Below are 17,410 nucleotides of genomic sequence, written 5' to 3'. Positions count from 1 at the left end.
ATTAAGCACTGTGTTAAACCGGTAGTCTATCGGCACTATAGATAAGGTTCTTTCCACAAATTATTCCACTTCTTTTGCACATTCGAATTAAACAAATCCTTTTTATTTCCAAACAGATAGGCGATTCGATGTATATTTATGCGAGATCGTTTGGCTACTGACTATATTGATCAAAAACACCTAACTATGCATGTTGTTTTTAGGACCTATACACCTAACGTTCGTGTTGATATGTGTGTTGTGCGAAATTCGATGTTATCAATGTTATCAGTATCGTATGCATGATTTAGGAGTGTTCAAGTATAATGTTTTAAGTTTAACAGATTTCATTTTACCTATTTATTCTTAATTTTAAGTTTTAATTCATTGTGTTTGTCTTATATTTTGTACTTAGGATTAATTCATTTAGTAATTAAATTTTCTGGGATAATAGTGAACATTACCGGCCCTCTTGAACTGGCTTCAATTAACAAAAAAGTATGCTATACTTCGCATGTAGTTAGGTTCCTTACTCTTAAGAATTCTAATTCGATGGCAACACTGAAGTTCTGCGTTCCATATCATCAGTTGGTAGTGGACATATGCGGTTGACTGCCCGCTTATATATTCCATTCGCCGTCTTCACCGTAACAACTCGTACTACCCCGTCTGAGCCTGGGTGCAAGCTGATGATCCTTGCCAGCGGCCAGCAAAGTGGTGGCAGGTTGTCTTCTCGCAGCACAACAATTTTACCGACCTCGATTAAGTTGATCGACAAGTCCTTCGTAACAACCTGCAGCTGCATAAGGTATTGCTTACTCCATCGCTGCCAAAAGTTCTGGAACATGTGCTGGGTTTGCTGGTAGTGGTCAAGACGGTTTGTGGGAATGTTCGTTATATTGGGCTCAGGAAGAGCTTTCATGACTGAACCAATTAAGAAATGAACGGGGGTAAGGGCTTCGAATTCAGTGGGGTCATCGGATAGAGGCGACAGAGGTCTAGAGTTCAGTGTAGCAGTGATTTGCACCAACAGTGTGGTGAAGTCTTCGTAAGACAATTTATGCAGACCGACTTCTTTTTTCAGAGCAGTTTTTACGGAGCGCACTGCGGCCTCCCATAATCCTCCAAAGTTGGGAGCGCGCGGAGGAATGAACTGCCATTTTATGCCCTGTTGAGAGAGTTCCTTGCTGATGATAGAGTAACTGAGCGGATTGTTCAGCATATCGTATAGTGCTTTCAATTCATTGCGGGCCCCAGAAAAGTTTTTGGCATTGTCCGAATGCATTTCGGATGGGATTCCACGATATCCGATGAACCTGCGTAAGACAGAAAGGAAACTAGCCGTAGACAGGTCGCCAGCAACTTCGAGGTGCATTGCTTTGGTCGAAAAGCAAACGAACACCGCAATATACACTTTCGGTGCAGCAGTGTTTCGACGAGGAGGCTTCAACCAAAATGGTCCGCAATAATCAACGCCTGTTATCAGAAATGGGCGTCCTGGACGAACGCGGCCCGCCGGTAGCTGCCCCATGGGCTGTTGGATTGGCGTTGGATTGATTCGAAAACATTTGACGCACTTGCGAAGCACTGCGTTGACGACACTTTTTCCGTGTATAGGCCAAAACTGCTGTCGTATTTCAGTCAACGTGAGCTGAGGACCGCAGTGAAAGTTTTGGGAATGGAAGAACTGTACGACAAGGTCAGTGAAAGGGTGGTGATTCGGTAATACAGCGGGATGTCTAGCCGTATAGTGTTCATTCGAAAAACGTAAGCGTCCACCAACTCTGATAGTTCCGTCGTTGTCAAGGAAAGGAGAGAGTCTTTTCAAGCTCGATTTGTGATGGATTCGCTGTTGTCGTTGCAACACTTTGATCTCCTCCGGAAATCGTTCCTTCTGAGCGATGCGAGTTAAAACCATCTTCGCCGATTGTATTTCTTCAGGATACAAAGCAATAGAAATGTTTCTATCGTTAACATTGCGACAGTTGTGTGCAAAACGACGACAGTAGGCGACGACACGAATTAAAGAAGGTAATGATGAACGCAAGCTGAATAACTCATTGGGTGGTTCGGCGACTTTGATCATGTGTACCACCTTACGAATCTCCAACTGTTCTTCCACTGGAATGCAGTCTTCGCCAGAATTAGGCCATTCTTCCTCGTCGTTACGCAGCCATGTGGGCCCTTGTTTCCACAATTGACTATTAAGAAAATCGCTGACCGCCATTCCCCGTGATACCAAATCGGCAGGATTCTCCTTCCCTGCTACATGACGCCAAGAATGTGGGTAGGTGGTGGTTTGAATCGTCGAAACTCTATTGGCCACGAAAGTTTGCCAAGAATTTGGCGGGGCTCGTAACCAGTGCAGCACGATTGTACTGTCGGACCAGAAAAAAGATCGTACATCTTGCATTGAGAGAGATTTAGTCACTTTCATGTGTAGAAACGCAGCTTCCTTAGCGGCGCAAAGTTCCAGCCTCGGCAATGTCAGTCTCTTGAGCGGCGCAACGCGCGATTTCGAAGAGAGCAGCTCGATCCGTACGCTTCCCGCTGCATTCGTCGTGCGGACGTATAAACATGCACCGTAGGCTAGGATAGAAGCATCAGCGAAGCAGTGGAATTGAATATCAGTCCAATTAGAAACAAAAGCGAACCTGCTGATCCGCAATTCAGAAATATCACCTAGTTGCGCGTGAAACTGCTTCCATTTCTCGTTAATATCGACGGGAACTGCTGCATCCCATCCTGTATTGAGCAAAGCAAGCTCTTGCATCATTATTTTTGCAGAAACGATCACCGGCGATATCAATCCCAGTGGATCGAAGAGCTTGGCTATCGAAGACAGGATGCTTCTTCTCGTCCAAGCTTGATCGTTGTCTATGATGTCATAAAAAAATCGTAGTTGATCCGTCCCGGGCTCCCAGGTGATTCCTAAGGCCTTCACCTTCTCGTCCGGGCCAATTTCGAAAGAAAGCGATAAGTTGGTTCCAAGTTGCTCGATCGGTATGCCTGCCAGAACTTCTGACCGATTGGAACACCATTTGCGCAAAGCAAAACGGCCTTTCATCATCAGCATATCGAGGTTTCTTTGGAGTTGGATTGCCTCGTCTATGCTGGATGCTCCACCGATGTAGTCATCTACATAAAAATCGTGAAGTATAGCTTCAACGGCATCTGGATAATCTGCTCCTTCATCGGCTGCTAGTTGATGCAGAGCACGAATCGCCAAGAATGAAGAAGGCGTTAAGCCATAAGTTACCGTTGAAAGCTCAAAAACCTTAACCTGTTCGTCCGGAGAAAATCGGAAGAAGATGCGCTGCAATCTGGTGTGTATGTACTTGCACCTGCCTTGCACCTGCCTGTACATCTTTTCAATATCTGCAACTAATGCCACCTCGTACTTCCGAAACCGAACAAGCAGGCTTAGAAGTTCATCTTGAACTATGGGACCCTTTAGAAGAGCGTCGTTCAATGAATAGCCACTGTCCGTGCTGGCTGATCCGTCAAAAACAACGCGAACCTTTGTTGTAGTGCTTGATTCTTTCAGCACTGCGTAATGCGGCAAGTAGTAGACCTTTCTAGAGCTTGCCGCTGCTGTCTCTTTCAGGAGTTCCTCTGGACTGACCTCCCTCATATGACCTAGATCCAGATATTCTTGCATGAATGCATTGTATTGCAGACGCTTGTCTGTATTCCATCCCAGCTGTTGCTCCAATTTTCGATATCTTGATAAAGCCATCGCACGAGATTCACCCAACATTTGCTCGATGTTCACGTGTTTCGGTAGCCGTACTACATATCGACCGTCCTCCGTGCGACTGAAAGTCCGTACGAAATGCTCTTCACTGTCATGTTCCTCCTTTGTCCAAGGTAACCGCTCCTCATTGCACTCGATCTCCCAGAACTTGCACAACTGTGCTTGCAAATTGTCAGGAGCCGCCGCTACACAGCAACTTACTGCCGTCCTCTGAGTTTCGGAAGCTTTCCCCGTAACTATCCAACCAAACACTGAATTGATCAGCTTAGGCAGCCCCGGACCCAGCGTAATCCTCTTTTTATCTCCTTCGAATAAGAATCGATAGAAATGCTCTGCTCCAATCAGAAGATCGATCCGATTACTGACGTTGAAGTTTGGATCGGCGAGTTGGATATTCTCTGGTATTTTCCAGTGTGTCATGGGTATTTGCACCGACGGTAAGTTCGATGTCACCTTCTGAAGAACAAGTAACTCCATTCCTACGGAGAAGTCTTGAATGCGAGAACTGACTAGAGTGTTAACTAAATATCTCGCTCGTGTCTCCGCTTCTCCTACACCACAAATTGGCACGCTTATTGTTCTACGTTTCAAGCTTAGCATCTGGCATAACCGCTCACTGATAATATTAACTTGAGATCCGCTGTCTAGCAACGCTCGAGCCAAATGTTTCCTTCCATGTTGATCCCGAATTACCAGCACCACTGTAGACAATAGCACGCTTGAAAAGCTTCCGCCCTTGGTCCCTACATTGTATGTACCAACCGCTCCTTGATCGCCTTCGTCTTCAGATCCCACATCGTTGGCCGCCACATTGGATGTAACCGTTTTTTCGTTTCGTGCCTTCTCCGATTTACCCACGGGGTTCTCACTAGTACCAGAACCACTGCTGCTTAGCGGGAATCCTGGATGAATCAATGAATTATGCTTTTTTCCACAATCTCGGCAGTTGAACTTTGATGCGCAATCCCGTACCCAATGTCCAGACTTCATGCAATTGCTACAAAGCCGCTTGTTGTTGATGAACTGCAGCCGCTCCTTCAGCGTCATTTTCAAAAATTTGCCGCATCTTCCTAAGAAATGCGACTCTCCACAACAAGAACAGGCTAGAGAACTTTTATCCCCATCGGTAACCGAATGAACGATTACCTTTTGACGCTTCACTTCCATCTTCTGCATACAGCCCTTTAATTCGACGTTCGACGAAACCGCTTCGAGAACCCTTGTCCTCTTCTCCAGGAAATTCACCAGCATCGTGAACGTCGGATCCTTGGTAGACGGAGGGTGGTCTTCCCAAAGTTGAAGTGTCTTTGTGTCCAATTTGGAGCACATCCAGTGAACAATCATTGCACCCCAGTCGTCGGTCTTCTCTCCTAATTGCTTTAAGATTTTCAACCGCTGTTCGAATTCATCAACCAGAGCATGAATAGCTGCAGACGACTCCTTCTCCACCTTCGGATATTCCATCAGCGCCTGAAGATGCCTCTTCTTCAACAGGTACTCGTTGGAATACCGCTTCGTAATCGTACTCCAAGCGATGAGATAGTTGTCATTGGTGAGCGTCAGTGATTCAATAAGTTTCGCAGCTTCCCCTTTGAGCGCCGACTTTAGATAGTGGAACTTTTGAACGTCGCTGAGCTCTCCGGAATCGTGAATCAGCGACACATACGTAGATTTAAACGATAGCCATTGCTTGTAGTCACCGTCAAATTCCGGTAGAGAAATCTGCGGTAGACGTACTCCAGTGTGTGCTCCTATAGGCTGTCCATTCCGTGCTAACGTGTTGTTCAAGTCCCCATGCGTCTCCGTTGATAATTTCGCCAGCAAAGCTGCCCGTAGACGCTAGTACAGCTTCTCAAATTCCTCGTAGGCCTTGGTGCAGTCCTCCTCATAGGCGCCTTCCACATCCAGTTCCGCAATTTCCTCCTGAACCTCTTCAAATTCTTCAAACTTCGTCTCAATCTTGTCCAGCCTCGATTGAACTTCCCCCGTATGTACATCTGGTACAAAACTACTCAGAAATTGCGCATGTCGTTTTAAGGACCCGACAATGCGCTCCCGCTTTTTCACTTTTTCTTTAATTTTCTTTTCAGTCATTTCCCACAACCACTACCAGCACAGCAAGTCGAAGTACGAACGATGACGACCGAGAATGAAAATGGAAACGAACCAAGAAGCACTGCAAGACTCCAAGTGGGGCAGTTGGACAGGTACTCGCCTGAGGCCTGTCTCAACAAGGCCTTGTATTTTAGTAACAGCGGCTTCCATCGGCCCCCGTGTACCAGCACACCTTAAATTGCTCGTCGTCGTACTTCGATTTGTGGCGTTTCCCAGAATACCAAAAAGTGCAACCAGCAATGTAGGCTGTATTGCAGCAAACAATTCCCTTATTAGGGAAACTCCAACGGCTCAGTTGAATCCGAGAAAAGAAAATATAATCCCAAATAGCACTGGCTTATGAATTGATATCGGTTGGACAGGTACTAACCTTGTACCTGTCAACAACAGGCCTTGTAATTTTGAAATAATCTCCAAAGCAGCAAACAGCCAGAAAATATCAACAGCAATCCAGAAATTCGTTTGGGTTTGATAGCACTAACCTTGCTTCCGTAGACCTACTGATTACTCCATTGATCACATCACTCCACGACATGTTATCCTTATTCGTGATGATATTTTTGGCCGCACAGATGTGTGTGAAGATTCTCCGTCCGTAGCCAACGATCACATGTACCGAGAAACGAGATAAAATGGTACCATATAGCACCACCCAAATTACGTAAACTAATTGGACAAGCACTCACCTGAGGCCTGCCAATAATAGGCCTTGAACTTCTAGATTTAAATGCAACCAGCTAACACCTTTTCCGCAATTTCGAAATACGAGCCAGTTTTCCCTTGAAATCTACTCGCAACCTTTCGTATCACCGTTTCTACTAGTTGAATTCGGAACAATTTTTTGTTGTTGACCAGTGTAAATAGTCGTCAGACTGAACCAATGAATGAACGCACCAAATCACTGTGTGCTGTACAAGTACTATCAGTCGAACTATAGTGTGTAGTGTACTGCTTCCATCCTCGGTTCGTGCGACGTCACATCGAAAAGCCAACGCCGGTTCACATAGAATAAAAAATAGATCTCAAAAGCACCAGCAGGCATGCAAGATACAGTTGGAAAGCCTGTGGCCTACACGATTTAGGCCTTGTATCTTATCTTTCCTTTTGTTACACACTGCCATAGAGCACGCTATTGATCAATGTATGGTGTGACGAAAGTACGTTGTTGCTGGTAGAGAGAGTGAGATCTCAACCCGATAGATAGTTGGTTATAGATGAACAACTGTATAATTGTAGACCCAAAGATGTCCTCCACACAACCTTTTAATCCTCAAATCCTTGTGCACAATAGCCTTTACGCAACCGCGTGGATCCTGGTCACGGCACCATTTAATGTAGACGACTCCGTAGTTCGCGGGTTGACGGGCTAACAGATTTGATTAGGATCTCTAAGCATTAAGCACTGTGTTAAGCCGGTAGTCTATCGGCACTATAGATAAGGTTCTTTCCACAAATTATTCCACTTCTTTTGCACATTCGAATTAAACAAATCCTTTTTATTTCCAAACAGATAGGCGATTCGATGTATATTTATGCGAGATCGTTTGGCTACTGACTATATTGATCAAAAACACCTAACTATACATATTGTTTTTAGGACCTATACACCTAACGTTCGTGTTGATATATGTGTTGTGCGAAATTCGATGTTATCAATGTTATCAGTATCGTATGCATGATTTAGGAGTGTTCAAGTATAATGTTTTAAGTTTAACAGATTTCATTTTACCTATTTATTCTTAATTTTAAGTTTTAATTCATTGTGTTTGTCTTATATTTTGTACTTAGGATTAATTCATTTAGTAATTAAATTTTCTGGGATAATAGTGAACATCCACCGGTAATCATGCCTGAAATTGTGTTTTTGATTCTATCAGTATCGCAACTATTTAGTAATGTCTAAGTGGGTTTACCTCGTACAAACAAATGTAATAAGGCACAATATTCTGTTGCCACAATAGCTCACGTATCTCAAGGGGATGTATCTAACAAAAAGTGGTATTTTAAATCATTTCCAATGGTAATTCAATTTGGCCTTACCCTAATTTTTAAGCAAAAACAATTCAATCGGGCACAATGATGTACATATGTAAGCTAGTTCAATGCTATTTCTGGGAAGAGAATTCACGTATAAATCACATGTCGTGTTCTAGCGTACACTTCTTACCCTATTTAGTTCAGGTTCAATTATTCACTAGATAAAAAATTATAAATATAAAAAGTTTAATTTTTCGTTTAACCGATTATGTTCACCTCACTTTTGGCTCAGTTCATACAATCTCTAGAGTTCGATCTTTAATCACAACAAACAGACCGATGTCAGTTGATCTCATCCGAGAGCCAGCCGCATACATTTCTTACCCTTCAGTTGTCTACCCTGCAGATATCGACACGCTGACCGAGGGGTCACTACACCGTGTCTCTCCTTTGCATTTTCCGAGGTTGACGAGCCAGTGGTCAGAAGGTTATCTCAACCAATCTAGTCCCTCCCCCTAGAAAATATCAGGATGTCCTTCGGTGAAATGCCTTTTGATATCAAATGCCATGGAGTGTCTGGATTGCGGTGATTCGTACGACCTAAAACTGCATTTTTAATGTTCGGCAGCGAAGTACTGACAGTCGAATTCCCTGCGAACCGACTTCCGAAAATGAATTATGTCCATTTATTCATAGCCGGCGTCGGTGACGATTAAATAGACATCAATCATCTTCCCTTTATATTTCTCTTTACATCAAAACGAATGTAGACTTAAACAACGAACAAGCCTCAAAATAACCAGAAACGAATAAAAAATATTCGGTATTTTATTTCTCAAACACGTACCCGACATTTTTCATCTTACAAACCCGTACCCAACACAAGCCCGACCATCTCTAGTGGCAAGTACAGTGGATACAGTATGTTCAATATGTCCCACAGAACCGTTGTTCAATATGTCGCACAGGAGGGTTGTCTTCCTTTGGGTTCTATTGATAACATAAATTTCTGGATATGATATCTGAAAAAAAAATAAAGCGTAATTTGTGACGCTTCATTTGACCCACACGAAACACTGTGCCCTGTTTAAGCTGAAACAGTTTCGTGTCCGTCGAAACGCAATCGCTCCAATAACAGCAATGGTAATAAATAGTTTACCACAGCGGCTCAAGGTTGCGCATATTGTCCAACCGACACATTTGAGAACCACCTTCCGCGTGGAGCACACCCATAACCGGCAATCGGACAGCACGATAGGACTCCACCCTGTCCGAGTTGAGAGCGTTGAAGATCAGATCACGTTCTCGAAGTACCACCACCCAGTACCAGCCCACAGCGTTAAGGAGCGGTACTTGCGCTACCAACTACTACTGGCCCGGAGGTACCAACCCGGATTGGTCGTGGTAATTAAAAATTTAAATATACTCGAATCGCAGAACGAAAAAGTGACAGTGGTTGTTTTTTTTTGGCTTCAAGGAAGGATGTGGACGATTAGGTACAGCACAAGAATTAGTTCTGACATTTTTAAAGGTTGAACGAAACGGACTTATATGATTTACGGTATCCACAAGGAGTAGTAAAAACGATTAAAAACACACAGAAAATTAACAGAAAAAGCTTAATTATTGGGCCATAATGCATATATTACGAGACGACAGATTCAATTAGTTTAAATCTAAATCTTAAATGATGTTAATTATTCTGCATTCCGATATTTATTTTGAATTTCAATTTATCCATGCAACATCTTAAAGACAGTTATTGCTTTTTCGCTGCATTTCAATTGATTTAATGTGCTATTGATAAAATATGTACCGGATTACGACAGAGTAGAAGTTCATAAATTCAGCACAATATTTTAATATATTTTATATATTGCTGAGTAGTACAATGGATACACTATGCCCAGGGTGTCAAGAAAGTTTCCAACTCGAAAACATCCTAGACCGGACCGAGATTTGAACTCGTCATCTCCGGATTGGAAATCCTTCGCCTTTTCTCGCAAGGCTACAGGAGACCCCGTTGTATAAAGTTTGAAATGTCGTTGTTTCGCGATACAGTGTCTTATATCAATTTCAAATGAGTTTTCGCCCGCCAGAATATGGACGGTTGGGATGAGCATCAGGATATCAAGTAGAATGAAATTAAATGGTGACCTACAAAAAAAATGTACTACAAAGGTTGTGACTTGGGTGTTTTTATTTTTGTTTATTCCGGAAGCATTTGATGTAATACACCTCAAATGCCATTTGTTATTTTAGCGCTCAGAAATAGTTTCTGGGGCATTATCAATAGCAAAAAAAATAATTCGTTGTGTAGCAGAATTATGACATCAACTCATAAATGTGTACATAAATAAGAGCTTTATTATTATCGATAATTTACTGATTTTATTATTCTCTTATCTCATGAAAGTGGGTCACGATCAATTGAAGTATCTCACCGACAATCAATGTTTAAATATCGTTCGATTTAAATGGACCAAACATAGAAAGTTCAACCGAAAAGCTCTGTCCTTCGCCCAACCTTACTTATCCGATGTCCTTCCATTAATAAGTTCTTTATATCCACCAAATTGTGGGAAACTATATCTCCTGGTCTCATTAGCTCAAGGCCTCGGTGAACCTCCATCCCGACAAGTGTGGCCCGTCCCGTCAGCCACGCCGTCGTGGCATTTCATTTACCTACCACATCAAGTTTCTGCCTCGTCCTCGAACTTCAATAAGACCTGCCAACATTGTTCCAGAGCCAAAGCAAAAAAAATAAGATCAAGCGAATAAATATGTGCCAGCAAGCATCAAACCAGCAAAAACAATAACATTGCGCAGACCTAGGCTTATTTGCGGAATAAGGAAAAGTTTAAGGTCAACACGATGCTCTTCCAGTTGCAAAACCGTTTCGCGTATCGTTCGTTGTCGAATGTCGATGAGCTGGTTGTTCCACTGAGACTGTTTTATGTCGGTTTTGTTTGCAGCCGTCCCAGAGCCGGAACGAACAGTGGCAACCGGCAAGACAATCTCTCTGGCGGGATCGAGCCCTCGTGCGCGCTCGTATCACCCATCGACAACCAATGGCGTGCCGCATCTCATCCTCGGGCGCAATCCGGCAGCAAGGTGAGGCTGAGGCACGAAGGGGTAGATAGCCACATAAATGTCGGTTACTTGAGTAGTCACGTGACGCCGAAAGGGCAACCGAGGCAAGGTCTTTCGGAATTGATAAGATTTATCCCTGGCCGGGCGATTCTTCTCTGCCGGATTTACTTTCACGGTTGCCCGATGGCGTAGCCAGTATTAAGTAGTTTTCATTTGAGGGGCTGTTTATACAGAACAACTACTGATTGGGTGTATTTTCAAAATCAATAGAACCGCTTGAAAACCTTTTCAGTTCATTCCCACGCGCTGCATGCATTAGTTTAAAAGAATATAGAACTCCCATATGTATGAACTGTTTACAAATTATGAATTTAAAAAATCGTTGGGGGATTAAATATTTTTAAAATACAAATTATCATGATGTTTGAGCATGTTTCTTCGTAAGTCAAGGTTAAATGGTTGAAGTTCGAGCTGAAGTGACAGAATACAAATACAAATGCAGCTTTCCACGATCGGTAATAGCGGCTTGGGAGTGTTGCAAATTCAATCATTCACCACACCTTTTGGCAATTCCAGCGGTTTAAAAAATTTCGTCCCTGAATGAGGAGAAGGGAAAAAAGGCCTTTCGCCTTTCGGTGAGTTTTCCTCCAGCAAGTGCCAAAAAGTACAGTGACGCCATCACTGAATAGATTGATATCAAATCATACAGATAGCAAGTCAGCAAAGATTTTAGATCACTGAAAAAATCAACGTCGACAAAGCGAAATAATAGGAATGTAGTATTCAAAACCGATACCAGTAAAATAATTGAGACGTCCCAGTATGCACACCATTCATGCAATTACTTTTACTTAACTTTTCCTTAATATATGCAATTTACCGTTCTATACATACAAGATACGATAGAATTATATATGTGTGTTGTATCTTGAAACAGACTTACTTCCTGTTAAAAGCCATCTCTACATGCGTCGTACTAATCTTGATGCTTTGAGACCTAATGGGCTACTTTTTCTTTCTTCTTTCAAAACAATTTCAATCTTTTTCCTTCCTTTCAAACTACTTAGGGGAAATGTTCCGATCTCCATCTCACTGTACATTAGACTGATTCAAATTTTGACATTTTCGCTCCCCTGTGCTTAAACGATTACATTTGCTATTTTAACAATCATCCTAAATTTTTAGCCAATTTGGTTGTAATTTGAGTGAGCACGCGCAATATGAAGTTCGTATGAAAATCAATATGAAAACAGTAACTTTTGGGCAAAACGCTCCACAACGCTTCCCAATAAGCTTCAAAAACGTATGTATACATTAGCTACATAGCAAATTTAGCAAGGAAGCAGCTTATCTTTTTTGCGAAACGATTTGATGCTTACAAGAAAAGTTTTTAAGGAAATACTGAATCATGGGAAATTCAATTTAACACGTAAAAAAATAACATCAATATCAATAATGAGCATTTTTGTTTTATACATAACTTTGCTTCTTCTTCTTCTTCTTATTGGTATTACATCCCTAAACTGGGACAGAGCCGCCTCGCAGCTTAGTGTTCATTAAACACTTCCACAGTTATTAACTGCGAGGTTTCTAAGCCAAGTTACCATTTTGCATTCGTATATCATGAGGCTAACACGATGATACCTAATAATGCCCAGGGAAGTCGAGACAATTTCCAATCCGAAAATTGCCTAGACCTGCACCGGGAATCGAACCCAGCCACCCTCAGCATGGTCTTGGTTTGTAGCCGCGCGTCTTACCGCACGGCTAAGGAGGGCCCCTAACTTTGCTTACAAAAGTCGAATCGCTTCGCAACAACAACTGTCTTTCAGCTTAGAAAGTGTTCTATGAAGTCGACATGTTGCTTATCATCAAATAGTTCATGGGCCACCTCACGGAACGATCTTTTACACCAATGTCGATTTCCATAGTAATTTTCATACAAACTTCAAATGACGTGTGCACAATCAAATTACATCCAAATCAGCTAAAAATTTAGGAGGTTTGTTTAAATGGCAAATGCAATCGTTTAAGCATCGGGGTGCAAAAAAGTTAAAATTTGAATCACTCTACTGTACATATATCCATCTCATCGCTAAACAAAGAAATACGGCACCAAATTCGTCGCTTCTTTTTGTAAACATGCGTGCTCACTGCTGAAAAAAATCACAAAAATAATAAACAAACCAAATTCCTTACCATTGCTTTGTTTTTGATGGGATGGAAATAGGTGCTATGAGATGAAGTGGCGAACTGTTCCCCTATAAGGTAACCGGGGCAAGTTGAAATGCGGGGTAAGTTGAAACGGAAGCTGTAATTCAGATCGGAAATGACCGAATGCTCTGATATTTTTTTTCAACAAACTACTCGCCTAAACGCACCTTCTGACTGTCATTCCCGAAAGATTGCAGCTTTCAAAAGCAATCCCTGCCATTGTTTATTTTTCGCCCTTGGCAAAATCCAAACCAACTATTTGACGTGCCAATGAAACAGGTCTCAAAACAATGTTTGGAAGAGTTTTTTCATCAAATTTTTACGGTAGGTAATCATTCAATGTTGAATAAGTATAATGATTATGAAAAATCGATGAAAGACCCGTTTTAATTTTTGTATTTTGGTTGTTTTATATTGCTCTGTATGTTCAACTCATCGGGGCAAATAGAAATGCGTGGTACGGGGCAAGTTGAAACAATGATTCAAAACGTCACCCTCGCAATTAAAAGTTTTTTTTTTCAGAATTCAACATGGTCCATAAATACATACATTCGAAAAACATAAATTTATAAAAACATGCAAACTTCTGAACATAAATTTAATAAATTTCCGCCCATTCCGTCATGAATGCAACCCTCCTACAATCTCCACTAGAATAAAAAGGGGTCATGTTTAAACTGCAGTTTTGACTTTGAGATTCTTAAGCTACTGAGCACTGACTCTCAGAAAAATAAAACATAGAGTATGTAAACATTTCGTTAACTCCACCTTTCACTTTCTCAGCTGCCTATTTCTAAAATCGAAGAGTTTATGAGAGATATGATGGCTGGTTAATTAATGTGCATTTATGAAGAAGCCACAACTTAAATAATCAACTGCGCAATATACAAGTGAACCAAATAATGAAGCATCCTGAATAGTAATCCGAGTTGTCACCAGTAAGAGGAAATCAATTTGATAAATTTTCAGCGTAGTGCGTTCTCCAGAATTTGGTCTCTGAAAATACGCTTGTGACTTTGTTGTACACTGCCCTTATTCGCTTAAGAGTCCCATGTCATTTTCGCCGACTTGAGTATTTTGCCGTGGAATTTATTAAACTTGTTTTACAAGGAGAAATACAAAAAAAATCTAATAAATTGAAAAAAATGGTATCTTTCCAAAAAAATTGACATAATATTCTTTATCCGTATTTATTGCTGTGGAACAATTAAATGGACCATACTTAAGTTTATTTTTTTGTGTAAAATAGTACCTATCAAAATCTGAAATCTGATTTTTATGCGAGTAAATATCAAGATGAGACAACAAAAGTAAGTTTGTTTTCAAATTTTTAGAACAAAGCCTACTATTTTATCATTTTTTTCTTAAACAGGAGACAATTTTAAGCTAATTTCTGAAAGAAATTCAAAATAGTAAAAAACTTACATGGGACTCTTATGCAAATCCATGTAATATTAAAGTCACCTTTACAACCTCGTGCTTCTTGAGTCTCACTGAGTACATACATTTTGTTATTAATACGGCAAAATTAGCTTACATCTGAATATAACGCAGTGTTTCAACTTGCCCCGATTCGCGGGGCAAGTTGAAATGATGCATATAAAAAAATAATTCAAATATAAAAAATAGTTATAAAAAAGTTTGTTAAGGTTGCTTATTTTTTATGTATAATATTTGGCCTGAATCAGCAAACACCGCAAACGGATTCAAAATATATCAAAGGGTGATTTTATTACAGCACTTCGAATTTCAACTTTGAAAAAACCGTTTCAACTTGCCCCGGTGTACCTTATTCCAATTCATCTGGCTCAGCTATGCGCCATGCCAACCGAGTATCCGTTATACGCGCCTATGCAGTTCTTTTTGGATAAACTCCCACCATTACCGGCACATGACCACTGATACGCAGTTCTTCAATAGAGGTATTTTCAATATGTAGGGGAAAGATGGTCAATATGCTCCCCCTTAGCAAAACTTCTAAAATTCTACGTTGTTTCGAAGTGTTTATCAATAATTTGTTATATTAGTCATTATATGGTCAAGAAAATCCAACAGTATTATAATAATATGATTTTATTCCAAAATAGTGTATTTCCATTTAAAATTAACGACGCTGGGCAATATGCGCCACCAAAAATGATAATCAAAATATTCCAATATTTTTAATTGAAATAGTCACACTCTTTTGCATAAAATAAGTGTCAGTCTTATACTTTAAGGTAGTCAATGTTTTAGACTGATTGTAATAATGAGAGCATGTTTTTTTGTATCTAAAGAAAATGCATTGTTATCGAAAATAACGAAATAGTGTCGTAAAGGGCCAAAAAACATTTTATTTTTTTAAATTTAAATGCAAAGTTTTTGACAAAATTATTTTGTGTAATGTCTTACAAATGTTTATTGACTTCAGCTACTCACGATTTTGAGAAGAAATTTGGTAAGCATCCGAAAGATATTCAATTTGCAAAAAAGAGCTAATTGCGGTGGAGGTTGGTACTCGGATTCTGATGGCTTTTCCGCAAACGTGACCTTTAAGTGGTCTTGTTGTGTAGGGGTTATCACGCCTATCTAGAGAGTAGGAGGTTGAGGGTTCGAGTCCCTCCAAGACACGTGGATTCTTTTTCGCAAATTTCATATCAATTTGTCCATTTCGAAATATATGCTGTGCATATGCACAGCCAAGATATTTAACAAAAAAATGGTTTTCGTACGGCCTAGTTGCCGAATAATATGCAATTAACGAAATTTGGGTTAAAACCAAGAAAACGTGGTGGCGCATTTCATACCTATCTCCCCTACATGTTTATTCATGTTCAGCTAGGGTAAAAGATGATCGTAGTTTTCCTGTAGTTGTTGTACTTTGGCCGGAAGCACACCTATAAAAAATCACGATGTTAGTTCATTGGCTGAATGGCCATTAGGCCGAATAGGAAGTAAGGATTGAGAAGTGAGTAGTGCGAAGTTAGACGAAAGAATGAATGAGATAGAAGAAAGAAGAAGAAAGAAGAAAAAGTAAGAAGAAAGGAGGAAGGACGAGGGTAGAAGAAAGAAGGAAAAAGAAAGAAGAGAAAGGAAAAAGAAATAAGGAAAAAAAAGATGAAAGAAGGAAGAAGAAGGAAGGAAGAAGAAAGAAGGAAGAAGAAAGAAGGAAAAAGGAAGAAAGAAGATGCTAGAAGGAAGAAAGAAGAAGGAGGAAGGAAGAAAAAAAGGAAGAAGAAAGAAGGAAGATGGAAGAAAGAGGAAGGAAGAAGGAGGAAGAATGAAGGAAGAAGAAATAAGGTATAAGGAAGAAGGACAAAGGAAAAAGGAAGAAGAAAGAAGGAATAATGAAGAAAGAGGAAGGAAGGAGAACGGCGAAAGATGGAAGATGGAAGATGGAGGATAGAAGGTAGAAGAAAGACGGGAAAAATAAAGTAAGAAAAAGGAAGAAGAAAAAAAAAAAAGGAAGAGAGAATAGTGGAAAAGACAGAAAAAAGAATAAAGAAAGGTGAAGGAAGAAGCAAGAAAAGAGCAGAAAGAAAATTTGAAGCTCATTCGGCCTATTGGAGATTCGGCCTTCGGCCTAATAGTCTGACGCCAAAAATCACTTCCACAATGAAAAAAAATTACAGTGAGAAATGAGAAATGATGCGTGAGATATGAAAAGAGAGGCGTCCCTGGCGTCACTCTGAAAAGGGAGAAAAGCGTGGTAAATGGAAGTGCGAAGTGAGAAAGTGAGATAAGTGGAAGTGAAAAATGATAAATAAGAAATTATGAGTGAGAAACAGAATTGGCACGTCTCTCTTTTTACCATTCATCATTTCTCACTTTTCATTATTAACTTCTCGCTTGTCCAAGGATCCCAGTCAACACACACTCGTATATGATGCCTCATAAGATGCTAAAGTGAAGGCGATATACATACAAGTTGTATGGGGAAGTGCGTATATCGCCTCCACTTTAGCATCTTATATGATGTCATACACGATCTTGTGTTGTCTGGGATGTTATCGATCATTTAGTAATTTGCGTTCGATCATTTAGTAGTTTGTCAATAACTCATTCCAGAAGCTGAATTTAAAAATGTCTTGTATGGTGGACTTTTAGTGTGAAGGTTTTTCTGCAACTCTGCCTTATGGTTCGTTGTTTGAATTCTACTAGTAACGGAGTTATAACCGTAGTTTCAGTAACTTAAACCAAATGATAACCAAATTCCAATAATTTAGTTTAAGTTACTGCAACTAGTGCTATAACTCCGTTATTAGTGTAATTCTAACAACGAACCATTAGGCAGAG

The 17,410-nt window shown here is 40.6% G+C and overlaps 1 protein-coding gene across 1 annotated transcript; it reads right to left on the bottom strand.

Annotated features, from left to right (window-relative positions):
* Positions 1-523: 523 nt before the first annotated feature.
* Positions 524-5,830, bottom strand: LOC134209891 (uncharacterized). Its single transcript, XM_062685913.1, has 2 exons — positions 5,632-5,830; positions 524-5,562 (listed from the first exon to the last, which is right to left on the bottom strand). Exons 1-2 carry the CDS (start codon positions 5,828-5,830, stop codon positions 524-526), a joined length of 5,238 nt encoding a protein of 1,745 aa, XP_062541897.1.
* Positions 5,831-17,410: the final 11,580 nt, after the last annotated feature.

Source organism: Armigeres subalbatus, chromosome 2, assembly GCF_024139115.2.
Source record: "Armigeres subalbatus isolate Guangzhou_Male chromosome 2, GZ_Asu_2, whole genome shotgun sequence".
In the NCBI taxonomy this organism is placed as follows: Eukaryota; Metazoa; Arthropoda; class Insecta; order Diptera; family Culicidae; genus Armigeres; species Armigeres subalbatus.
Note: the sequence above shows the minus strand (reverse complement) of the source record. Positions and strands in the feature narration are given on the sequence as shown.

What these genes read in the sequence shown, in the direction of transcription:
- LOC134209891 (XM_062685913.1), bottom strand. Translation starts at nt 5,830, where the DNA reads ATGACTGAAAAGAAAATTAAAGAAAAAGTGAAAAAGCGGGAGCGCATT. An exon ending in TGCGGAACTGGATGTGGAAG is followed by an intron (nt 5,563 to 5,631) that starts GCGCCTATGAGG and finishes GTCTACGGGCAG; the next exon opens with CTTTGCTGGCGAAATTATCA.